Genomic DNA, 25,283 nt, shown 5'->3' with positions numbered 1-25,283 from the left:
TCTCTCTTTCCAATCCAACACTAGATATAACATTATAGGATCACAGAGGTATTGTGGAAAAGTCCATAACCTGGAAAGTGAGGTCTTGGCTAATGCTCCAGCTCTGTTGCGGCTTCCCTTTTGTCCCTTCTACTCTCTGGACCTCTGTTTTCCCATTTGTAAAATGAGAAAGTTATACCAGATGGTTAATAAAAGTCCTTTCAACTCTGATACTGTGACCTGTGTGATCTCTCCAGGTTCCTGGCACTAATAGGTCCCTAGCAGTCAGTTTGGAGGAGACTTACCTTTATGGGACCCCTCCAAAGAGGATCTTAGACCCCAACTACAGTCCTCCTAAAAGTCCCATCTGTCAATAGGGGATTTCTCTTAGCCTTGTTTCAATCTATTTATAATCTCAGCCTGTCCTATCTCAAGTTTGTCCCCTGCTGGGTAAGTAGGACAATCAGAAATATGTCCTAAATTTTCCTCTTTCAGGCTTAAAGAGCGGGGTGGTTTAATTCATCCTGGAACTATGGAACTTAGGAAGCAAGGTCATGTCACCCTTGTTATCATCTTTGCAACTTTTACAAGTTCTGTGACCTTGAGGGCACGTCACTCCATCTCTCTGGGCCTCAATTTTCCCTCATGTCTAAAAATGTCAAAAAAAAAGGTAACTCGATGTCTTCTACAGTCCCTTCCAGGTCCAAATTTATGATCCTATGAACTTTAGATTTTAATCCTAATTGCCTCTCAGACTTCAGCTTTCCAGGGAAAAGAAATCTCTGAGTTAATTTGTACCTGTGTGGCAGCCCTGGGTTCACAAGAACTCCCAAGCTCCCATCTGTAGGAACAATGAAGGGAGAACCAGTACTGCACCTTGCTACTTGAGGGCAAGTACCCCCAGGATCTGATGGAACAGGAAGATAATGTATACCAAAAGGACTTTAGACTAAGATCCAGGAGATCCTGAAAGTCTTGAAAAACATTTACTATCCTTCCAACTCTCAAATTCTGATTATAGAAGCAGAATTTTAATCTTCACTCTATGACCCAGGGAGTGATGACTTCTCTCTGGAACTCAGCTCACCTGTAAAATGGTAGGGCTAGGGAGAAGCTAGGTATTTCACTGGATAGAGAGCCAGGCCTGGAAATATGTTGTCCTGGGTTCAAATATGACCTCAGACACTTCCCAGCTGTGTGATCCTGGGCAAGTTACCTAACCGCCACTGTCTAGCCCTTTACTACTCTTTTGTCTTGGAACCAATACACAGTATTGATTCTAAGACAAAAGGTAAGGGTTATTTTTTAAGAAGACTTGTTGAAGTCTTCCAGCTCTGGCATCCCCAATTCCAAGGGTCCTCCAGCTTTGATATTCTGTGTTCTAATGTCCCTTGAAGCTCTGACATTCTATGTTCTAAGAACCCTCTCAGCCAGCCCTGACACTCTCTGTTTTAAGGATCTTCACAGCTCTGATATCCTGCATTCTAATGGTCCTTTCCAGTATTGTGGTTCTAAGATTCTCTGCACTGGAGAGATTGAGGATGATAAGGACAGCTCTTTTTTTTGTTGTTTTTCTTAGTAAATGCACTTTGAAGACATTAATTCCCTATGGATTAGGCTGTATCAGTCTCATCTTAGGCTGACTTCCTCCCTTACCCCCATGACCTCTCAGTCTGAGTATATCCCTCAAATCATAATATCACAATCTGAGCTAAGCATGGTGGGAGAAATCAGAAAATCAGGGCCATTTACTAGGATCTCACACTTATCCATTGGACAGAGTCTCAAAGGCCAGTAACTAGAAGGCAAGAAAGAAACACCATCCCCCAACTTGGTGTTAAATAGCACTACCTGACATAGTCATACCATTAACCCATGGATCCTCAGTACCATCATTAAGGGACAATGGGTACGGCCCATTTCTTCCCCTTCTGACCATTCACTCAAGCTGTCACTCCATTTCTTGCCTCCTGCCTTGGCACTGGCTGTCCTTCGAGCCAATAATACACTCCTTCCTTACCCTTTTGCTCAGAATCCTCCATGTCCTTCAAGACTCCGTTGAAGGGCCACCTTCTTCATGAGACTTTCCCTGATTCCCCCCAGCAACTACAGCCTTATCCTCCAAATCTCCTTGTAATTAATTTGTATATACCTATATGAAAGGACACTCTTTTATAAATCCTTAAGGTTAAAGACTATCATTAATTTTGTCTTTTATCTCCAGCACCTAGAAAATCCCTGACACATAGTAGGTCCTCATAAATGCCTGCCGATTGATTGATTTTTTTGAAATCTGATTTCTCCTTCTATGTTGGCATATAGGGGAAGGAGAGGGTGATTTGCCATAGATGGACCCCACCCTTCACTCCACAGTTCCTCCTCTGCAGAAACCTTTCAAGATCATCTTGGAGACTTGTCTAAACCTCTTCTTTGTTCCAGTGTATCAGGAAATCCAAGGCTCATTTCTCCCATGCAGTTTCTATCCCCTTCTGACACCTATTCCCATCTGCACCTTTAGATGGGCACACACTGACTTGTCATAGCCATAATCCTAACAGGATAAATTAGGGGCCTTCATGCTTCTCAGGGGTAGTCCCCAAAATCTATCCCGTTCCCAGAGGATTCCCACTAGAGACAGCCTGGTACTCTTTCCTCTTTCCCTAGAGAAGAAATGAAAGGGAGGGAAAGAGATGGGACTAAAAGAGATTATCCCCAGATTCAATGCCACCCCTCAACAGTCTTGTTTTTACTGACCAATATCACCCTCAGGAAGGATCCCAGGGGTTCCACTGTGCACCAGGACACCAGGGTCCAGCCCCATCTCATACAGTGCCTCTAGGCATGTTGGCTCTGGTGATGACTGGGCAGAACCCAGCAGGTCCAGAGCATAGTACGTTGAGGTTGTGGTGTTGGCTTCTGTCTCCTCTGGGCTGAGTGGCATGTCAAAGAGCAGCCCATCTGGCAAGCCTGACAAGTGGTCCAGGTCAGAGAGGCTGCTGGCCATATTGGGGCCATCTCTGGGGATTAGGCCACTGCCATTCAGGGACTGGCCTGCCTCCTGGTTCTGCTGGTGTCGTTGCACTTCTGCGTATAGGCTATCCCTCTGCTTCTTGGACATCCTGCCAAACTTGACCGCTGTAAGGATGAGAATTTAGGATTAGCAGAAAGACTCTGCAAACAGGAATGGGGCAGTATCTGGCCATTAGAGTCCAATATGATTAGGTGGAATTTTACCTAGTGGACAGAGCACTGGGCACATGCAGAAGGCCTGGGTTCTTCCCATGGCTCCACCAAAGATTTGCTATATGACCAGGGACAAGCTGTTCCCTTGCTCAAGACCTTGGTTTACTAATTTATAAAACAGGACTGAAGGAGATGCTATTTTGTCTTCAGTTCTGACATTCTATTATCTGAGCACCCTTCCAGCTCTAATATTATGGGTTCTAAATACCTTCCTAGTTATGACATTTGGGGTTCTAAGGACCCTCCTAGTCCTGATATTCTGTGTTATAGGGTCTAGGATTCTATATTTAGAGCCGGAGAGGCCCTTATAAGTCACTGAATCCAACTTCCTTATTTAAAAATAGGAAACTGAGGTCCAGAGGAATTAACCATGATCATATGGTTAATAAGTACCTAAAAGGCAGGATTTGAACCCAGGTTTCCTAATTCCAATTTCAGTGCCTTATCCACCAGGCCATCCCGCCTCTGCCTTTCAAATGCCTTTTGGCTTGGGAGGGGGAGGCCTTGTCAATACATGACCTTCAAGAACCCAGGATCACCTCTTTCAAATGCTATACTAGCTGAGGACAGACTGGAGTATGTCCCCTTCCCTTCCCTCCATCTTAAAAAACAGAAACAAATCTACAACTCTGTGGGAATTAGAATTTAGAGTTGGAAAAACTTTTTTGGAAATGGACAAACTATGGGGATTTTAGGAATGGAAGGTGGTATAATAATATATTTGAAAATGTGAGAACAAAAGAAATGAATAAAAACTGTAAAAAACCATAATCAGGTGAAATAATTTTACAACTCCTATAATAAAAAGAAATACAAATTTTAAAAAAACTGAGAGATTTTTGCCTCACACTTTACCCCTTTTAGCAAAACCCCAAAATGGCAAATGTTGGAGGGGCTGTGGGAAGATAGGCACATGGATATTCTTTTGGTAGAAATGTTCATTTGTCAGCCTATTTTAGAAAACAATTTGGAGGGCAGCTAGGTAGTATAGCAGATAGACTGCCAGGGCTGTAATTGGGAAGATCTGGGTTCAAATTTGACCTCATACACTTCCTAGCTATGTGACCCAGGGTCACTTAACTACAATTGCTACTACTCTTCTGCCTTAGGATTGATACATCAATGGAAGGTAAGGGTTAAATAAGAAAGAAAGAAAGAAAGAAAGAAAGAAAGAAAGAAAGAAAGAAAGAAAGAAAGAAAGAAAGAAAGAAAGAAAGAAAGAAAGAAAGAAAGAAAGAAAGAAAGAAACCTTATCTTCTGTCTTAGAATTGTATAAAGTATTGGCTCTGAGGCAGAAGAGTGGTAAAGTTTAGGAAAATGAGATTATGTGACTTGCTCAGGGTCACAAAGCAATTAGGTACCTAAATTCAGATATGAACACAGGATCTTTCATTTCCAGGTCAGGCTCTCTATCCACTGAGACACCTAACTGGACAGCCTTTTTCAATATTATCTTGGGATCCCCAGCACAGTGCCTGTCACATAATAATGTGTTCATTGATTAGGAAATTAAAAGAGCATAAGAAAAGTGCATCAAAGAAAATTTTAAAACATTTTAAGAATAACTGCTGGGTCAGAGGGATTGAAATCTGAATTGATAGGAGAAATGCCTATCCCAAGAAAATTATGTCTTTGAATATAATAATGGTAATAAAATATTTTTATTATTGTTATTATATATCTATAATTCAACATTTTATATTCTAAGGCTCCTCTCATTTCTGACATGCTGACATCCTGGGTTCTAAGGGTCCTCCCAGTTCTGACATTCTCTGTTCTGAAGTCTCTCCCAGCTCTGACATTCTCTGTTCTAAGGTCTCTCCCAGCTCTGACATTCTCTGTTCTAAGGACTCTCCCAGCTCTGACATTCTCTGTTCTAAGGTCTCTCCCAGCTCTGACATCCTCTGTTCTAAGGACTCTCCCAGCTCTGACATTCTCTGTTCTAAGAGTTCTCCCAGCTCTGACATTCTCTGTTCTAAGCTCCCTCCCAGCTCTGACATTTCTCTGTTCTAAGAACCTTCCCAGTTCTGACATTCTCTGTTCTAAGAGTCCTCCCAGCTCTGACATTCTCTGTTCTAAGGTCTCTCCCAGCTCTAACATTCTCTGTTCTAAGGACTCTCCCAGCTCTGACATTCTCTGTTCTAAGGTCTCTCCCAGCTCTGACATTCTCTGTTCTAAGGACTCTCCCAGCTCTGACATTCTCTGTTCTAAGGTCTCTCCCAGCTCTGACATTCTCTGTGCTAAGGACTCTCCCAGCTCTGACATTCTCTGTTCTAAGAGTCCTCCCAGCTCTGACATTCTCTGTTCTAAGCTCCCTCCCAGCTCTGACATTTCTCTGTTCTAAGAACCTTCCCAGTTCTGACATTCTCTGTTCTAAGAGTCCTCCCAGCTCTGACATTCTCTGTTCTAAGGTCTCTCCCAGCTCTAACATTCTCTGTTCTAAGGACTCTCCCAGCTCTGACATTCTCTGTTCTAAGAGTCCTCCCAGCTCTGACATTCTCTGTTCTAAGCTCCCTCCCAGCTCTGACATTTCTCTGTTCTAAGCTCCCTCCCAGTTCTGACATTCTCTGTTCTAAGCTCCCTCTCAGGTCTGACACTCTCTGTTCTAGGGGTCCTCCCAGCTCTGACATTCTGGGTTCTAAGGGCCCTCCCAGCTCTGATGCTCTCATATTCCATGTTCTCAGGTACTGGTCTCACTGGTCTGTCTCAGTGATGGTCAACAAATGCTGACTCACCATCTCGTGACATGCCCAGGGCTAGGCACTTTTGTAGCCGGCAGTGCTGGCAGCGATTTCGGCTGGTGCGGTCAATAGGGCAGTTACGTTGTCGAGAACAGGAGTAGCTGGCGTTGTTCTGCTGGCTCCGTCGGAAGAAGCCCTGTGGGCCAGAGAGAGGAATGAGGGGATTGGGGGAGGACCAGGTCTCTAGGCCTCCCACCTTAGCCATGACTGGTCCCTGGGGATGCTACCTGACAGGAAGATGAGTCACTTGGCAGTCATGCCCCTGGTTCTTTCTCCCTCTTAAGCTGGACATTGAAGAGAGAGGCAGGAAACTACAAAGTGGCCACAGACCTGTCACAGCAGAATGTGAGTTGGAATTTCCACAATGATGGCCCAGAGTCCTCATGAGGCAAAGGGAACATCATGGTGGGAAAAGTAGAGAAATAAATTGTTTTAGCAAATGTTTCACCCCAAGGAATTAAAAATAAATCATTTGATGATTAAAAGGGGGCAAAATACCAGGACTCAGACTTTGGGGTCCTGTCCTCTTCACTATTTCTCTCCCTCTCTCCCTCCCCAGCCCTCTCTTACCTTGCAACCTTCACAGGTGATGACGCCATAGTGGATCCCTGAAGACTTGTCCCCACAGATCTTACAGGGAATCACTTCGATCTGAGCTGTAGGGAGACATGGCCACATATATAGCAGGAGGTAGAAAGAAGGAAGGAGTGCTCCCCCACCCCTTAAGGCAGGTGCCTTCCCACACTTTCAGGGGGCCAGACCTTTTTTTCCTAGGAGGCTTACTAGAGAGGTTGGCTCTTTCCCATTCAGGGTTGGCTAAGTGGGTTCCAAGTGGGGCTAGAATTGAGGGGACAGACAGGTTCTGATTCAAATATCCCACTACTAGTTATGTGACCATGTGTATGTAAATCACTTAGCCTTTCCTGCCTCAGTTTTTTAATCTGTAAAACAGGACTAATGCAATCCCTGCGTACCTGCCTCTCAAGGTTGCTGGCTGGTCTTTTGGGTTCATTCCCTGACTAGAGATGAAACTTAGATTCAAGTAGGAATTGAGTCCAGGAGAGGGCTTGCTTTAAAGGAGGGCATAAGGAATCCCTTTACATCTTGGTCTTCTCTGTATTCCATCCCTGGGCCCAGAATCCCAGATGTGGCTGTACTTCTCCTAATGACCAGGAGATGCCGCCCTGATATCATTCTGACCTGCCCTGTCCCCTGATGGACCCCAGTCTTGGATAGATGGGAGTCAGCCTAAGCTTTCTTTTCCTTCAAGCCTTAAATATCATCTACATCTGTTGGGCACCATTACAATAGCATGGAGTTAGTATGGAAAGAAACATGGAGGTTTCTTTCAGCTCTGACATTCTCTGTTGTTTTTTTTTTTTTAACATTCTCTGCTCTAAAGGCCCTCCTAGCACTGACAATTCTGTGGCTTAAGGATCCTCCCAGTTTTGACATCCTGTATTCTAAGGGTCCTCCCGGTTCTGAAGTTCTCTGTTCTAAAGTCGCTCCCAGCTCTGACATTCCCTGTTCTAAGGACTCTCCCAGCTCTGACATTCCCTGTTCTAAGGACTCTCCCAGCTCTGACATTCCCTGTTCTAAGGACTCTCCCAGCTCTGACATTCCCTGTTCTAAGGACTCTCCCAGCTCTGACATTCTCTGTTCTAAGGACTCTCCCAGCTCTGACATTCTCTGTTCTAAGGACTCCCCCAGCTCTGACATTCCCTGTTCTAAAGTCTCTCCCAGCTCTGACTTTCTCTGTTCTAAGGACTCTCCCAGCTCTGACATTCCCTGTTCTAAAGTCTCTCCCAGCTCTGACTTTCTCTGTTCTAAGGACTCTCCCAGCTCTGACATTCTCTGTTCTAAGGACTCTCCCAGCTCTGACATTCTCTGTGCTAAGGGCTCTCTCAGCTCTGACATCCTGGGTTCTAAGGGTTCTCCCAGCTCTGGCATTCTCTGTTCTAAGCTCCCTCCCAGCTCTGATTTTCTCTGTTCTAAGGACTCTCCCAGCTCTGACATTCTCTGTGCTAAGGGCTCTCTCAGCTCTGACATCCTGAGTTCTAAGGGTTCTCCCAGCTCTGGCATTCTCTGTTCTAAGCTCCCTCCCAGCTCTGACATTCTCTGTCCTAGGGATTCTCCCAGCTCTGATATTCTGGGTTCTGAAGTCCCTCCTTGTTCTGACATTCTCTCTTCTACAACTTTCCACTCCTCTCCTCCCTCCTCCATTCCTCCCCCCCTCCACCCCCCACCCCCCACTGACACACAGTCTCTGACTCCAGCTTGCCTGAGATTATATAACTGCAGTTATATAAAGGGCAGCTGTTAAACCTATCTGTGACATCATTGGGAGAAGGGAGGGGGGCTGGGCAGACTCTGATTGGGCCTCCAAGGGCGGGGAGGGCATCCTCAGGGCCAGCTGTCCTCCCCAGTCACTTACCCACCCACTGTCCCACTGACACACTTCTGCCAGGGACACTGCTTGTATAACAGGCACTGTGGGAGATTAACCCCATCCTCCCCAAGGCTCAGCCAACTTTTTCTAGTCTTCAAGAGCCCTCCTTTCCCCTGAAAGTTAAAGGGCAGAGGAGCCCCTGGAGCTGATCTCTGCTCACTATTTCCTACCCCAGCCTCAACCAGAATAAAGTAGAAACTCTTTGAGGTTAGCGATTCCTTTTTTCCCTTTCTATTACTACACAGTGTGCTTAATAACTGTGGGAACTAAATTGTCCTGGGGGAATTTTGAGAGTCCTGGGGTCCACTCACTGACTGTTCTGCTTTAGACTGGTCACTTGGCTTCTCTGGACACTGATTCACTGATTTCCTATAAAACAAGGCAGTTAGACTTCTGAGGTTTCTTTCCAGATTTACCAATCTAGGAATCTTTTTTAGCTCTTACCTTCCACCTTAGAATCAATAAGTCTATTGTTTCCAAGGCAGAAGAGCAGTAAGGGCTGGGCAATGGGGCTCAAGGTCACACAGCTGGGAAGTGTCTGAGGTCAAATTTGAACCCAGGACCTCCTGTCTCTAGGCCTGGCTCTTGATCCACTAAGCCATCCAGCTGCTCCCAACCATCCATGAATTTTAAACTGCAGAGTCCAACCCCTTCGTTTTACAGAGAAGGCAGCTCAGGCCGGAGACAGGGGAGGTCTGTAAGCAAAGGGCTCCACTTGGAGTCAGGAGTGTCAAATCTAGTCTCCAACATTTACTAGCTGGGCAACCTTAGGGAAGTCACACCAAAACCTCTCGCAGCCTCAGGTTCCTCATCTGTAAAATGGGAATAAATGCTATATAAAAGCTACATAGCAATTGCCCCCCTCCCCACCTCCAAACACAAAACTAGTAGGAGTGAGGTCTCTAGTGGGTGGGGACTAAAAGGAAGGGTCTCTAAATAAAAAGAAGTTTTCTCCAAGATGGAAAGGAGATCATTTCCCAGCATCCCAAGACTGGCTCAAATGTAACTATTTTGTAGAGATGTGTCTTCAGGAGAAGCTGAGTTTTGAAATCCCAGGGGATTGAAGGACTCAAAGGGAGGGAGGAAAAAAGGCCATTGGACTAGACAGATGACCAAAAAGGGTCAATTTAATTCCAATTAGGGGGTGCAGACTTTAAACCATCACTCTGTTGCAAATAATAATAATAATTGAGCTCTGAACAATGATACATGTAAAACCCAGTGGAACTGCTCATTGGCTATGAGAGGGGGTTGGAGGAAGGGAGGGAAAGAACATGAATCATGGAACCATGGGAAAAGATTCTAAATTAATTAATTAAAAAATCTTTAATTCCAATCAACAATCCCTTATTAAATGCTCAGTGTGTGCCAGAAAAAAATAAGAGGCAGAATCACAGGAACAGAGACTTAGAGGTGACAGTGACCTCAGAGGTATTTGGTTGAGGAGAATGACTTTGGAAATGGTTAGATGCCTTACTCAGAGTCTCACAGTAAGCAAGTATCTGAGTCAGAATTTGAACTCAAGTCTTCCTGACTCTTGGACAGGATCACTCTCCCTCTCAGATTCCTAGAGTCATGTAAGAATAGGTGTTGTCGGGAAGGCACTCAGATCACAGCAAATTGAATAGAGAGATCTGGAGGGGTTCTTATAAATTTCTCCTTTAGGTAGCCTTCATTGGTCCTCTAGTAATCTAACATCTCACATGTATATTGTGACTTGAGGTTTCTAAAGCACTAAAGTATTATTTCATTTAATATATATTATTTAATATAATTTAATCATATATTTAATGTATTCATTAGTATGATCTACTTCATTTAATATATATTTATAATTTGGGGAGTAAAATCTTGTTCTGTTCTTGCAATTATGTCCAACTCTTTGAGAGTCCCCATTTGGTTTTTTCTTGGCAGAAATACTGGTTTTCCATTTCCTTCTCCAGCCCATTTTACAGATGAGGAAACAGAGACCAACAGGGTTAGGTGACTTTCCCAGGGTCACACAGCTAGGAAATGCCAAGGCTAGATTTGAACTCAGGAAGCCTCATCTTCCTGACTCCAACACTCTATCTATTGGACCCCCAGGCTACCCAAGGGAGATGGAGGAGGGAGCCTCTTGATGACTCCCAGGCTTTGTGGTTGAGTTTTTCAGTCATGTCCAACTCTTTGTGACCCCATTTGGGTTTTTATGTTTTTTGTCAAGGATACTAGAGTGGTTTGCCATTTCCTGCTCCAGCTCATTTACAGATGAAGAAACTGAGGTCAGGAGGGTAAAGTGACTTGCCCAGCATCACACAACTAGTAAATATCTGAGACCAGATTTGAACCCCAGCAGAGGAGTCTTCTTGAATGGAGACCCAGTACTCTGTGCCCTGTACTTAATATTATCATCCCCTTTCTACCTTTTCTCATCAGATCACACCTTAGACTTTACTTCTTTTCTGATTCACTCACCATGTAATATATTATAGGGAAATATATTTTTATCTCATTCCCCTCCTGGACTCTAAGCTCCCAGAGAGCAAGGACCTTTATCTTCACTTTATCTCCCTGTGTTCTATAATCAAGGGTCTAAGAACATTCATTGAGGGGCATCTGGATGGCTCAGTGGATTGCGAACCAGGCCCAGAGATGGAAGGTCCTGGGTTCAAATCTGACCTCAGACACTTCCTGGCTGTGTGACTCTGGGCAAGTCACTTACCCCAACTGCCTGGCCCTGACCACTCTTCTGCCTTGGAGTCCACACTCAAGACCAATTCTAAGACAGAAGATAATTTTTTAAAGTTTATTGAATGAATTTTTAGCACACAGACTCAGATTATCAGGTGTAGACAGGCCCGCAGAGGTCACCCAACCCAAACCAGTTATTTTACAGACGAAGAAAACAGGCCACAGAAGAGGAGGCTGTGTAAGGAGTCCAAGAAAACACGGAAAGTTAGGGGCTGCGCCCTGATCCGAACACACGCGTTCTCCTGCCTCCCAGGCCAGGGTGGCTTCCTGTCCTCCAGGGAGCCTGGGAGGTGTTCCTCCCCCTCCTGGGCGGGGGCCTCACTCCCTGTGGGCCCAAACAGAGTGAGGGCCTGGGAAGGCTGTGCCCGGCCCCAGAGGCTGATTCTGCTTGACGTCAGGAGGGCAGAGTCCTTGGGGGAGAAGGAGGGGGAACCCCCATGCTGGTGCTAGAACAGACAGATGTACTCAGAGAAACTTCAGCCTGGGCACAGAGGCTCTGGCCACAGAGACCATCCTGGAATCCTTGGTCCTCATGTTCTAAAAGACTGAACCTACTGGAATGAGAGGGGTCCTGGAAAGAGTCTTGGATGTGCAGTCTAAAGACCTGGATTCAAATCCTCCTGTTTCTTCTTAAAACCACTGAGACTGGGGGAAACCCCTTCCCAGGGGCTTAGGGTCTCAGTTTTCTTTAAACCTTTAGAAGAGTGGTAAGGACTAGGCAATGGGGGTCAAGTGACTTGCCCAGGGTCACACAGCTAGGAAGTATCTGAGGCCAGATTTAAACTCAGGACCTCCCATCTCTAGGCCTGGTTCTCAATCCACTGAGCTACCCAGTTGCCCCATAATGGTTTCCCCTTTGGGTCCCCAAGAACATTTTTATTTCTTTTTTTAAACTCTTACCTTCCATCTTGGAATCTTGGAATCAGTACTTAAAGGCAGAAGAGCAATAAGGGCTAGGAAAGTGACTTGCCCAGGGTTAATCCACTGAGCTACCCAGTTGTCTCTTCATTTTTCTTATCTTAAAAATAAAGACCTCATACCTGAAAATGTCTATTTTTAGCTCTACAAACTATGATTCCTCTCCAAGTCTCAGTTTCCCTTTCTGTCAAATGGGGGCCTCAAGAAGTTTACATTCTATCAGTGGAAACAACATATGTAAATACAATATACATAAATATAGTCTTTGTAGACATGGCTTCCAACCTGAGGAAGTTTTATACATCTAGGTGAGCACCCATCTACAGAGAGTCAAGGCTACATAGATGACACCCATGGATCTGGGCCCATGTGGTTGACTCGACATGTACTTATGTGTACATAGGTGAACATATGTGTATATATGTGTAAGTTATCATGTACTTCGGTGAACAGGAGCATTTGGGTGAATATCGGTGTGCTGTTATCCAAAAGGTCTTCAAAAGGCTGATCAGCACCATCTTGATTAGACATTGATGATTCTTGGTTACCTTCTTGGAGACCATTTTCCATTCTCACCTCTACCTCCTCCATTCTTGTGTTTCCTTCAAGGCTCAGCTCAAGGGCTGCCTCCTTACCTGATCTCCCCCAGTAACTAGTGCCCTCTCCTCTACCCCTAAAACGACTGAGATTTCCCTATCCATTTCTACTGTTGACTCCCCTCAGCCACTGTCACCTCCTTGAGGGCAGGGATTGTTCCTTTTTTGCCCTTTTAATACCATAAACTAACAAAGACACTTAGTGGGTGTCTAATAAATGTTCACAGCATGACTATGTTGGCAAACAACTGAAAACCAAGGGGATGGGGATAGGGTACCCATCAATTGGGAAGTGGCTGAACACATTGTGGTATAATGAATTTGGTGTTGTGCTGGAATCAACGAGGAAAAAGATGGTTTCAAAGAGATCAAGGAATGACTTGTATGAACAGAAGAAGAGGGAAATAAAGAGAACCAGAAGAACAGTTTAAAACACAAGGGTGTCCAAAAGTCTTAGGGCAACTTCAAACTTTAAAAACTTAAATGAGTTTTAAATCTAAAGCTTCATTATCAATAATATTCATATTATAAAAATGAACCCATTTTGAAGACTTTAATATAAAGTTGTAAAGAATAAAATGAGTAGACTCGGGAGAATAATTATACAATAATTATAATACTATGATCAATGAAATGTCCATCCACATTTCCCAGAACTGATGATGAAGCAAGAAGTCACCTACCTCCTGACAGAAATGATAGATTCAGATTTCAAAATGAAAAGTACGTATCTTTTTTTTTCATAAAGGGGTCAGAGGTAGGACAGGGGAGAAAATAGATTTCTGTTCATTTAAAACATTTTTTAAAAACATTTTTTTAAAAAGTCTTGAGAAGGAAGAAAAATAAGAAAATATTGTGGAAGTGGAATTGCTCACTCAGAGCAAGAAGGAAGCAGTGGCCTAGAGAGATCCAAAACTGGTGAAAAAAGATGAGAGAGACAGAGAGACAGAGACAGAGACAGAGACAGAGAGACAGAGAGACCAACAGAGAGAGAGACAGAGACAGAGAGAGAGAGGGAGAGAGAGGGAGAGAAGAAGAAGAAGAAGAAGAAGAAGAAGAAGAAGAAGAAGAAGAAGAAGAAGAAGAAGAAGAAGAAGAAGAAGAAGAAGAAGAAGAAGAAGAAGAAGAAGAAGAAGAAGAAGAAGAAGGAGAAGAAGGAGAAGAAGGAGAAGAAGGAGAAGAAGGAGAAGAAGGAGAAGAAGAAGAAGAAGGAGAAGAAGAAGAAGAAGGAGAAGGAGAAGAAGAAGGAGAAGAAGGAGGAGGAGGAGGAGGAGGAAGAGGAGGAGGAGGAAGGGAGAAAAGGAGGGAGGGAGGGAGGAAGAGGGAGAGGGAGAAGGAGAGGGAGAAGGAGAAGGAGAGAGAGGAGAGGGAGAGGGAGAGAGAAGGCTTAGAGAGGCAACTTGGCATTATAGTAGGAGTAGTGGACCTGAAGTCAAAAGACTTGGGTTTGGGCCCATGATTGTAACCAGGTTATATTCCTTCCCTAACTTCAAACTCCTTATCTATAAAATGGAAATAATAATATTGACACAATCTATCTCAAGGAAAGCATATTTATTAAAGTGCTAGTGTCAGGTTTTAAGTATAACTATTGCCTTTTAGTTGGGAGGAAAGGCAGGATGGCACAGTGACTGGCATGTTGTAGGTGTGTAATAAACACTTGTTTACTAAATGACTGTCTGAAAAGGTTCTTAGAACCACCCAGAATATCAGAGCTGGGCGGACCCTTAGAACAGAGAATGTCAGAGCTGGGAGAGACCTTAGAACAGAGAACTAAATAGTGAAGACCATTGAGATAGTGAACACCAACTACTAAGAAGAGTAGTGATTTCCTCAATGTCTAACATAGCTACTCTTATTGTTAATTTTCAATAAATTTCATGTACATTAGGGTTCTTAACCTGGAGTCCATTTACATAAAACACCCCAATATTCGGATAGCTACGTCAATAGTTATTAGTTATTGGTTTTCTTGATAATCGAATTTATTTTCTATATTTAAAAACAGGAACCTGAGAAGAGATCCATAGACTTCACCAGATCATCTAAAGGGTCTATGACACAAAAATAATAAGGACCCTTGATCTAATGAGATAAGAGGGAAAAGGAAGAGGTTGCCAATTTTCTCATCTTTCTCATCCCCAAGGAAGCTAGATTGGGAGTCATAAGTTCTAGGGAAGAGAAGAAAGGGTGAAAGAAATCTGTCCATAATGATTTTTTCTTTCTCCTTTTTTTTTGTTTAAATAAATCCTTACTTCATCTCTTAGTATCAATTCTAAGACAGAACTGCAAGGACTAGGCAATCAGGTTAAATGACTTGACCAAGGTAAAAAAGCTAGGAAACTTTGAAGGTCATATTTGTTCTTGGTTCCTTTTAAATCCAGGCCTAGTGCTCAAGCCACTGTGCTACTCTCACGACTTTTCTTCAATGAATGAATAAGTACAGAGCATTCAGTTGTTCATCCAAAACTGCCTGCTAGGCCTAATGATAGGCACTGGAAATACAGACAAAAATGAAAACAATCACTGCCCTCAAGGAGCTCACAAATGCTATTGTTCATAGGAAACACATCTGAGAGCCAATACCTAGCCGTCAGGAGGGCAAAAATCCTCTCCAAAATATCTCCTCAGACTACATCCATCCAGAAAACTCATCCTGCCAGATGTGGCTGCATTTGTTTCCACCTAACCCATCCCTCCTATCACCAAGCTTCCATTTCCCAGACAACAAATCCCTTATCCTGTCTAGCTTCCAGCCACACTCATGGACAAGTCCTCGTCATTCCCCATTGTCCCCCACCTGAGCTGGTCCCTCTGCAGCCCTGTTTTGTTCTATTCCTCAGCGACAGAAATAGGTCACTAGGCCATGCTTTGGGATTTGTGGCTGCTGAGCCCCCCTCTGCCTGGTTCTGCCAGAGGCCCCCAGGAGGTCAGTAAAGCCAACAGGATTAGAGAGCTGGAGGAAGCTGGAGGGAGAGCCAGACTGCCCAGACTGATGAGGGCAGGCTCAATCCAAAGGGGCTGATTGGGGTGGGAGTGGAAGGAGAGAATGGGTTGACAAAGCAGCTAAGGGTCACTACCAGGGAAGGATTTCAGGACAGAGTGAGCATCCCCCTGTTAGTCAGGCTGGTCAAATCTGGCTGTTGCTTCTTCAATTTTTTGGTTGTTTGAACCCTTCCCTTCTGTCTTAGAATCAAAACTGTAAACTGAGCATTGTATCCAAGGCAGAAGAGTGGTGAGGGCTGGGCAGTGGAGGTTAAGTGACTGCCCAGGGTCACACAGATAGAAAGTGCCTGAGACCAGATTTGAACCCAGGACCTCCCTTCTCTAAGTCTGGTTCTCTATCCACTGAGCTACCTAGTTACCCCAGACATCAACACTCTTACCCAGGAGGTAATGAATTGGATGGGATCCAGCAGGACTAAGCCTAGAAAGAGTTTAGATTGCAGGTCCTGATTTCCTGGGTACAGTGACTGAGTGGCCCTGGGTAGGAAAGACAACCAGGGCTCATCCCTCCAGACCCTTAAAGGGGGAAAGGAGGGACGGATGGAGCTGTGCTCAGTCACAGGACCCTAGGATGGAGAACTCAAAAGACACCTGAGTGCAGGGGTTGTTAACCTGGATTCCATGGATAGATTTCAAGAAGTCCCTGAACTTGGATAGGAAAAAAAATTACATCTGTAACCCCTGGCTCAAAGATCATTCCCATAAAACTCTCTTCATTGGTGGAGATTGATTATTTAATGTTTCTTGCCTATGTGAAGGAGTTGAGGAAAGCTTGCTGGCTCTTCTGGTTCACATCTTTATTTTCACTCATTTTGAGTTTCCTTTGTAATCCTATGTGTTTTATTTTATCCATTAAAAAACATTATTCTGAGAAGAGATCCCCAGACTTCATCATATTGTCAGAGGGATCCAAGACACTGAAAAGGTTAAGAAATCCTCTGTCCCCTAGAAATTATCTAGTCTACCTCCTTACCTCATTTTATAGATGAGGAAACTGAGTCTTAAAGGAGAGAAATGACTTGTGCAAGGCCACACAGCTAGTTAGTGACAGAGAAAGGGGTGAATAGAGTATTCTAGCTGTTTCCTTACCCTCCTCACCCAAAAAGAAAAGAGACAAAAAGACAGACATTTCCTGGGGTGAGAGCCCACTGCTTTTAAGGGAAGTCTCTGGCTACTCAGGGCTTCCCAATGCCAGGAAGTTTACCTTTCAATAAATAGCCAACTCAAACCACATTTATACATCTCATGCTAGAGATACAGAAAGAGCTTTGACAAAGGTGCTGCTCTCAAGGGGCTTATATTCTAATAAGGAAAAAGACAGATATCTATGAAACAAGGAGAGTGAAATCAATGAAAGAGGAGATCCAGGTCCAGTACAAGGAGATATTTAGGATGTCACTGTTATAGGGAGAAGAAGGGGGACAGGAAAGGCTCCAAGAGAAAGTAAAGAAGATGGAAAAAATGGAGAGAGGGAAAGGAAGGAGTAAGAGAGAAAGGAGAAGGGAGGTAAGAAGAGAGAACAGAATGAGGAGGAAGAATGGAGGAGAAGGACTAATAGAGGAAAGGAGAAGAGAGAGAGAGAAAAGGAGAGAACATGGGGAGAGAGATAGATCATGAAAAAGAGAGGAGGAAGAAGAGAGCATAGAAAGAGAGAAGAGAGGCGGGGCATGGGAAGAGAGATGGGAACAGGATGAAATGGGTGGGGGTTGGGAAAGAGAAAGTAGATGGGGAAAAGACAGGGAGGAGATGGAGGAAAGACATAGTAGTAGAGAATAGAAGAGAAAGGGGGAGGAAATAGGAAAGAGGAGGAGGAAGAGAGAAGACTAGATGGGGGAGTACGAGGAGGAAGAGAAGTGACAAATGGTAGAAGAAGGAAGCCAGAAAGGGAAAAGCTGAAGGGGGAGGGGAGGACAGGACATGGGATGAAAGATCAGACAGTCCAAACACAAGGACCCAGACAGGTAGCAAATCGATAGAAGGGAATGGGGGAAAGGGGAGCTGGGGAAATTGAGGAGAGCACCAACTGGAGAAGCAGGGAACAGAGGGCAGGGGAGGGGGAAGACAGTCTGAATGGGAGGGACCCAGGTCCCACGTCCGCACTTCCCGCCTGGGCACGCAGAGGGTGAGGAAACTGGAAACCCCTCCTAGCAACAAACAACTTGAGCAGTGGAAAATATTTTTTTCCTGAGAGCTGGCTTTCTCCTTCGGGCTGGCCCAGTACATTCTGAGGGTCCCAGGCCAGGGTGAAGGCAAGAGAGAGAGAGAAGAGAATGTCAAAGGCTATGTGCTTGTCACTGATTGTCAGTCACACTCTGCCTCTTTACTCTTCTTCTCTGCCTCAGTTTTTCCCTCTCAGCCTCTCTCTACCCTCTTTTCATCCCCTATCCTTCACCCGTTTTCTTGCTGTTTCCTTCTTTCTCCCTCCCCATTCTTTTTCTCCTCTCTTTCTCCTACATTTCTTCCTTGACTTTCTCTCCCTCCCCGTCTCCTTTCCCTTCCTCCCTCTCTCACTCTCCCTTTCCTTCCTCTCCCTCCTCTTTCTGTTGATCCCTTATTTCCTCACCTTTCCCATATTTCCTTTCCTCCTTCCTTGATTTTCTTTCCTTTCTACTTCATTCGCTTCATTTCTCTCTCCCTGTCCTTTCTCTCACTCCTCCCATCTATAGCTCCCTCATTTCCTCTCCCTTCCATGAACTATCTCCTCCTTCTTCTCCCCTTCTCTTCTCTCCCTCTTTCTTCTGCTCCATTCTCATTTCTTATTCTTCCCTTTTCCCTCCCTTTCTCCTTGTTTCTCTTTTTCTCTTTTCCTCCTTTATTTCTCTCTCCTTATCTCTTTCTCCTACTATTCTTTCCCCTCCCTCCCCTCTCTCTCTTCTCTTTTCTCCCTCTCCCTTTTCTTTTAATTTTCTCTTTCCTTCTCTCTTTCCCCTCCTTTCTTTTTTCTCTCTCTTCTCTCCCTTCGTTCCCTTCTTTCGCTCTCTCTCCCGGGCCCAACACTGGGCCCAGAAAGACTAAGTGGAGGGTGAGCTTTAAGGAGGGGGCCTCCCATAGCTGTCCCCTGCCCTCCCCACGTAGCAGACCTTCCCGTGGGCCAGCCTCCCTACCTCTCATGCTGCGGGCTGGCCGCTTACCGCCCCTTCTGGAGAATGGACTCTTAGGGACGAACTGCTGAGCAGATAGCTGGGCCGGGGCGCACGGTTGGCTCTCTGGCTCGCTCCGGGCTCCGGGACTGTCGCTCCAGCGTCCCCCACCTCTTCCCTCCCTGCCCGGCCTGACCCGGGCCGGCTCGGCTCCAGGACTCTGCTAACCTACTTTCCCGTAGCAGAGGTGGCCAATGTAACATGTGGAAATTCACATGATGGGCCCGGCTCAGGCTGCTCCGCCCCAGCTGTCAGCTCCGGCCCCGCCCCATCATCTGCCCCCGCCCACCTTGTCAGTTGCCCACCCCGGACCCACCCACTTTCTAGGGACAGTTTAACTTTTGGTCTGCTTTTCCTTCTTTTTCTAAAGACACCAGAGTCAATCGTCCTTACAGACTGTATGATTTCAAAAGGAAGAGTCCCTAGGTCATCTACATCTCACATCCAACAGATGGGGAAACAGAGGCTCAGAAATGAGATGTTGCTATGAGACTGCCAGACATCAAGCTGCTAGTTTGGGTCAGAGCTGGAATGTTTCTCTGTCCTTGATTCCACTAAAGCCTGGGGTTCTGTCCTTCCTTCTCAGAGAAATCCCTGAGGCATTCATTCAGAACTCTGCCAGCCAATTCTGCCTCACCACCACCACCATGGTCCCCTCTCCACTCTTCTTCCTTAGTCCAATCTGGACATTTAAAATTGAGAGTGAGGCCAGGTGCAAGGGAAAGGGCTCTGTACTGATTACCCTTGTGACTGCACTAGCGATTTCCTTTCTCTGGACCTTAGTGTCCTCAGATAAATAAGAACAATCTTGACTCTTCTAACCTCTCCCATTGGTTAAGGAATGCCCTTTGTAAACTACAAAGACTTCAAACAGAGCCAGCATAGGTGGATATGGAGAGAATGTGGTAGAGTCAGGAAACCTTCCTTCAAATCTCAGATTTGCCTCTCAGTCTCTATGTGAAGGCTAAAAAAGATCTTCCCTACCTACCTTACAAAAACCTATTTATTATCTTTTCTCCTAGCATCATACCTCTTCCCATAACCTATTGGCTTTTCCTATTTAAATACTACTCATGTGTGTGTGTGTGTGTGTGTGACCCTAAGCAAACTGCCTTAATCTTTCTAGGAAATTAGTTTTCCCCCTGTGCAAAATAAAGGGGCTGGACTTTGACATGGTCCCTCCCAGCCCTTACACTGTAAGACCTAACTCCCTCTGTGCTGTCATTCTGTGTCCTATAAGGCCTTTCCTAGCTCAGACATCGTACCATCATTTAGAACTCTGATTAGGTGTGAGCTAATATTATTTAGGAGTCTTGCAGAGAAAAGGACTTAACAGATATTCTGAGGAGAGAGAAAGAGGAAGGGATTTAGGGGATGCTGGGCTTGGTGTGAAGCTGGGGAGACAATTGGATTTCTTCCTCTCCTTTCATAAGAAATCAGGACACAGGAAATTGTTACTTCCAGTTACTTCCTTCTGCCTGGCAGTCTCCTCTCCTTATCACTCCACTCCGAGTATGAGCAGGTGTTGTGTTCTTTCTTTTGACCACTTGATCCTCCTTGCAGAATAGAGGGTTCACTTAATCCTTCAATCTGTGGGCTTGATCTGGCCAACCCCCCAGTACAGGATTGGGGGGTCAGATCTCAGTTTTCCTTCCCAAGTGCTAACCAAGTTGGCCCTCTGGCCTTTCTCTATTCACAGTTTTGGGGCATTCTTACAACCCAGCAGGCTCTGGATTTTCATCTTAGCCAATTCTTCTCAATCCAAATGCAGCTGGATGCTTGCCTCCCCTGAAGAATCCTTACCTGATTTTTGTGCCCTTCCTGATGGGCCTCTTAACCTGGGCCTCCACTTTGTACTGATGGCCCATATTGCTACTACATTTATCTTCAGCTCTCAACAATTAAATTGAATGACAAGTTTTATATTATTCTTTATTACAATGCACTGTGCTAGAAAGAGAGGAAGGAAGGAAGGAAGGAAGGAAGGAAGGAAGGAAGGAAGGAAGGAAGGAAGGAAGGAAGGAAGGAAGGAAGGAAGGAAGAAAGAAAGAAAGAAAGAAAGAAAGAAAGAAAGAAAGAAAGAAAGAAAGAAAGAAAGAAAGAAAGAAAGAAAGAAAGAAAGAAAGAAAGAAAGAAAGAAAGAAAGAAAGAAAGAAAGAAAGAAAGAAAGAAAGAAAGAAAGAAAGAAAGGAAGGAAGAAAGGAAGGAAGGAAGGAAGGAAGGAAGGAAGGAAGAAAGGAAGAAAGGAAGGAAGGAAGGAAGGAAGGAAGGAAGGAAGGAAGGAAGGAAGGAAGCAAGGAAGCAAGGAAGCAAGGAAGCAAGGAAGCAAGGAAGCAAGGAAGCAAGGAAGCAAGGAAGGAAGAATGAAAGAAAAAAGAAAGGAAGAAAGGGAAGAGAGAAGGAGGAGAGAGGGAGGGAGGGAGGGAGGAAGGAAGGAAAATAGAAAAGAAAATCCTTGCTCTCAAGGATTTTTCATTCTACTTGGTAAAGAATACATAGTACTTTGGATGCTGTAGTAGATAAATCCTAGGGCCTGGAGTCAGGAAAACCTGAGTTCAAATCCAACCTCAGACACATAATGGCAGTATGACCCTGGGCAAGTAACTTAATCTGTTTGCCTCAATTTTCCTATCTGCAAAATGGATATCATAATAGCACCTATCTCTTTGTTGTGAGGATCAGATGAGATAATATTTGCAAAGTACCTGGCTAAATAGGTAGTAGATGCTATATAAATGCTAGCTATAATTACTTCATTAGTATAGATTAGACCTGTTATTCCATTGACATTATTGGGAACTCCTGAATTAGGAGGACAGCACCTCTCCAGCAACCTATAATCTCAGAGTTGTATGGAGCAGGAGTGCCAAACTGAAATAGAATTGGATTCCTCTAGGTTATATGTTGACTTAGAAAACAACAAATTAACATTATCTAAGTTGCGTTGTATTTTTAAACTGATTTTGTTAAACATTTCCCAATGATATTTAAATCTGGTTGGATTACACTTGGGGGGTTTGCTGCTGCTTACTGCAGCGGGCTATGAGTTAGTTACCTCTGGCGGGCATGAGGGTTAATGTCTTTGAGGTTAACCGTCTGTGTCAGGAAGCAGTCTGAATGGAGGCAGCACTGCCAGAGGTTAAAAATGCCTTTGCTGTGTATATACTAGGTTATATATAACCTAGTAGTGTTCACTCAGGAAAGGTTTTCTGTAGGAGATGACACCTGAACTGAGCCTTGAGAGGAAACTAAGGGATTCTAACAGGGTGAGACAGGGTGGGAGTACATCCCAGGCACAGGAGATGGCCTATTATACAAAGAAAGGCAGAGGTGTGTGAAAATGACAACAGGTACACAGAAAAATGAATAGAAAACATATGTGATATAAATATGAAATAGGCTAAAATGCTTTCTAAATCTTAAAGCATTAGTTGTTATTATTATTAATAAATTCTAAGAAATTGGGAGGCACTAGGAACTATAAGGGTGAAAAAAGGCCTCTTGCAGAAATGACACTTCATGATTTGAAGAGGAGGAGGAAGAGGTATGGAAGGCATGCATTCCAGTCACAGATGACACCTCATGAAAAGGCAAGTAAGAACTGGCATTTCTGGCATTTCCATAATGCCTTAAGGTCTGCCAAGCACTTTACAAATATTATCTTGCTTGATCCTCACAATAACCTTAGGCAGGAGATGTTAATATTACCCCCATTTTACAGGGGCAAATAAAACTTTGTGCCTGGCTCAGTCACACATCTGGTAAGTGTCTGAGGTTAGATTTGAACTCAAGCCTTCCTGAGGTTCGGTGTTCCATCCACTACATCACCTAGCTGCCTCTCAGTGAAGTGGAGAGATATAATGTCATGTATGGGGCAAAGTTTGAGTGGACCAAAGCAGTGTCCATCAAGTCTAAAAAAGTCATCTAAAACTCCATCGAAGTCAAATTAAATTGATTAGTATTTTAGTATTTATTAAGGCATTCTATTTGCTAAGCACTGTGTAAAGAGCTTTAAATGTTAAACGAAGGAGTGAGTATCTAATGGGAAAATTGATGAGGAGTCACTGTGCTTTAGGAATAGAAATTTGTCATTTGTCTGGTAGATGGATTGAAAAGGGAAGGGACTGGAGGCAGAGAGATCCAAATAGGAGGCTACTGTGATAGTCCAATGCAGAGAGATGATAAAGGGCTGAACTAGAATGTTGACTGCTTCACTGGAAAGAAGAGAACAGATGTGAGAGGGAAAGCAGAGGTAGAATTAATAAGATTGAATATGAGAGGTGAGGAAAAAGAAAGGGTAGAGGAAGATTGGAGATCTGAGTGACTAGAAGGACAGTGATACTCTCAACTGAACTAGTGGTGTTTGGAGGAAGAATTGATTTTATAGGTCAGGACTGTAACAAATTGCATTGGGGTTATGTTGACTTTGAGATGATGATGGGAAATCCAGTTGGAAATGCTCAGCAAAAAGTTGGCAGTACAAGACTGGAATCCTGGAGAAAGATTAGGCTAGATATATAGGCGTGGGACATCTTTGTACAGAGATGATAATAGAACACTCAGGAGCAATAAGAACATCAAGACAAAATAAAGAATGAACTGGATCCAAGATAGAATCTGGGGGTTTACCAACAGTAGGAGGAATAATACAGGTGATCAACAAAGGAAACTAAAAAGGAGCAATCCAAAAGGTGGGAAGAGAACCAAGAAGGCACAATGTCATGGAAGCCAAGGGAGAAGAGGGTTTAAAAATAGGAAGTGATCAACAATGTCCAAAACTTCATTAAGGCTAAGTTCAATGAGAGCCTAGAGAAAATCAAGAGATCTGGCAGTTAAGACCTTGGGGAACAGAATTTCAGTGCTGTGGGCTAAGAGAAGGTTTGGAAAAATAAGTATGATAGAGAAGATACTCAGGAGGACAGAATGGGATGGAAGTTAAGAAAATTAGAAGCATAGTTGAGTGGGATATGAAATTTGGCTTGCCTGTGATCCTTTTCAAAATGTTGGTACCAGGAGAAATTCACTAATGGGAGAAGAGGGCAGGATTAGTTATAAGGATGTTCCAGGGTGAAAATGCTGAAGAGATAGATGGATGCAAATAAATATAGACAGGCAAAACCAATTTCCATATTAGCTGTATCAATTTTAATGACTTATTAAAGGGGGGATGGGTGGAGGACCTGAAGCCAGAAAGCTTTACATTTCATAGAAGACCTTTTCAAAGGCTTCTCTTCTCCTTAAGAGAGGAGGAAGAATTATCTAGGTCTTTTAAGCCCCTTTTGGACAGTACATTCTCTACATAACACTTCTATTCTCTACATCACAGGATTGTTTCAAGGAAAGTGTTTTTTTATTCTTAAAGTGATTCAGAATTGGAATTTTTTTTCCAATTTAAGTTTTTCTTCCTTCCACTCTCCTCACAACTAGGGGGAAAAAGAAAACAAAACTCTTACAACAAATATGTATCGTAAAATTTAAAAGTTCCCATACTGCCCATATCCAAAAATATGTTTCCTGTTCTGTGAATTTAATATGTTTCTGTCATGAGGTAGGTAGCACCTGAGTGCTTTTTTTTAAACATGGAAGAGAGAACATATATAGTAACAGAGAGTGGGGCTTCACACTAAGATTTGGACTTGGTTTCTTAAAGGGGGAACCTGGAAGAAACCACACAGCCCAGAGATGGCAGCAGAGATTAGCAGTGCCTAGCTGATGAGGAGTTCCTGGGCCAAGGTGGCAGTTTCAAGAATGATAGTTGGGGCAGCTAAGTAGCCCAGTGGATTGACAACCAGGCCTAGAGATGAGACATCTTGGGTTCAAATCTGGCCTTAGACATTTCTTAGCTGTGTGACCCTGGGCAAGTCACTTAACCCCCATTGCCTAGCCCTACAGCTCTTCTACCTTGGGACCAATACACAGTATTGATTATAAGTCAGAAAGTAAGGGTTAAAAAATAGTCAAAAGCAGTAGAGGGAAAAATAGAGGAATATCTGGACCAATTGAAGAATTCTTGACCAAGATTCTTGGTCTTAAAGGGAGAGTTTCTGGACCAAATGGGACTGGAGTCTAGGAGTTATAGGATGTACAGTCACAGAGGATATCTCTCTCTTTCTCTTTCTCTCTCTCTCTCTCTCTCTCTCTCTCTGGGTATTATTTTAGATAGGTGATATTTTCTGTCCCTTTCCTAACATTTCCCTTTTTTTCTATATCTCCATTTTTATTAAAAACTTAATTGTTATGAGCTACTAACAGATTCCTGACTTGAGAGTTAATTTTTTATATGGTGACTGCACTTTTAAAAAATTAATATTACATTTCATAATTTTACTTTCATTTATTACAAGACCTTATCATTCACTGGTATTGTGAGTTATGTAGACTGTCCAGGTCCAACAATGGCCTACTACTAACTCAGCAAATGCTCAGAGTTCGAACTCACCATCACAAACACTGTGTTCAGAATGGTGAACAAATATAAAAC

General features: G+C 43.9%; 1 protein-coding gene across 7 annotated transcripts in view; it reads right to left on the bottom strand.

Annotated features, from left to right (window-relative positions):
* LOC100018507 (nuclear receptor ROR-beta-like) overlaps positions 1-19,048 on the bottom strand; it is a 45,431-nt gene extending 26,383 nt beyond the window's left edge. For 3 of the 7 annotated variants that reach the window (XR_008917365.1, XR_008917366.1, XR_008917364.1), the window contains exons 1-4: positions 18,767-18,989; positions 6,534-6,619; positions 5,958-6,099; positions 2,734-3,114 (exon numbers count right to left, since the gene is read on the bottom strand). Coding sequence is in view for 4 of the 7 variants with exons in the window: in XM_056822194.1 (XP_056678172.1) it covers positions 2,734-3,114; positions 5,958-6,099; positions 6,534-6,619; positions 18,767-18,773 (616 nt within the window). In the remaining 3 variants the exon portion in view is untranslated. Of the gene's footprint in view, positions 1-2,733; positions 3,115-5,957; positions 6,100-6,190; positions 6,294-6,533; positions 6,620-6,937; positions 8,217-18,766 lie in introns of those variants that run through there. The other 4 variants (XM_056822195.1, XM_056822197.1, XM_056822194.1 and 1 more) reach the window with 4 other exon arrangements.
* Between the last annotated feature and the right edge of the window lie 6,235 nt (positions 19,049-25,283).

Source organism: Monodelphis domestica, chromosome 3 (genome assembly GCF_027887165.1).
Source record: "Monodelphis domestica isolate mMonDom1 chromosome 3, mMonDom1.pri, whole genome shotgun sequence".
In the NCBI taxonomy this organism is placed as follows: Eukaryota; Metazoa; Chordata; class Mammalia; order Didelphimorphia; family Didelphidae; genus Monodelphis; species Monodelphis domestica.
Note: the sequence above shows the minus strand (reverse complement) of the source record. Positions and strands in the feature narration are given on the sequence as shown.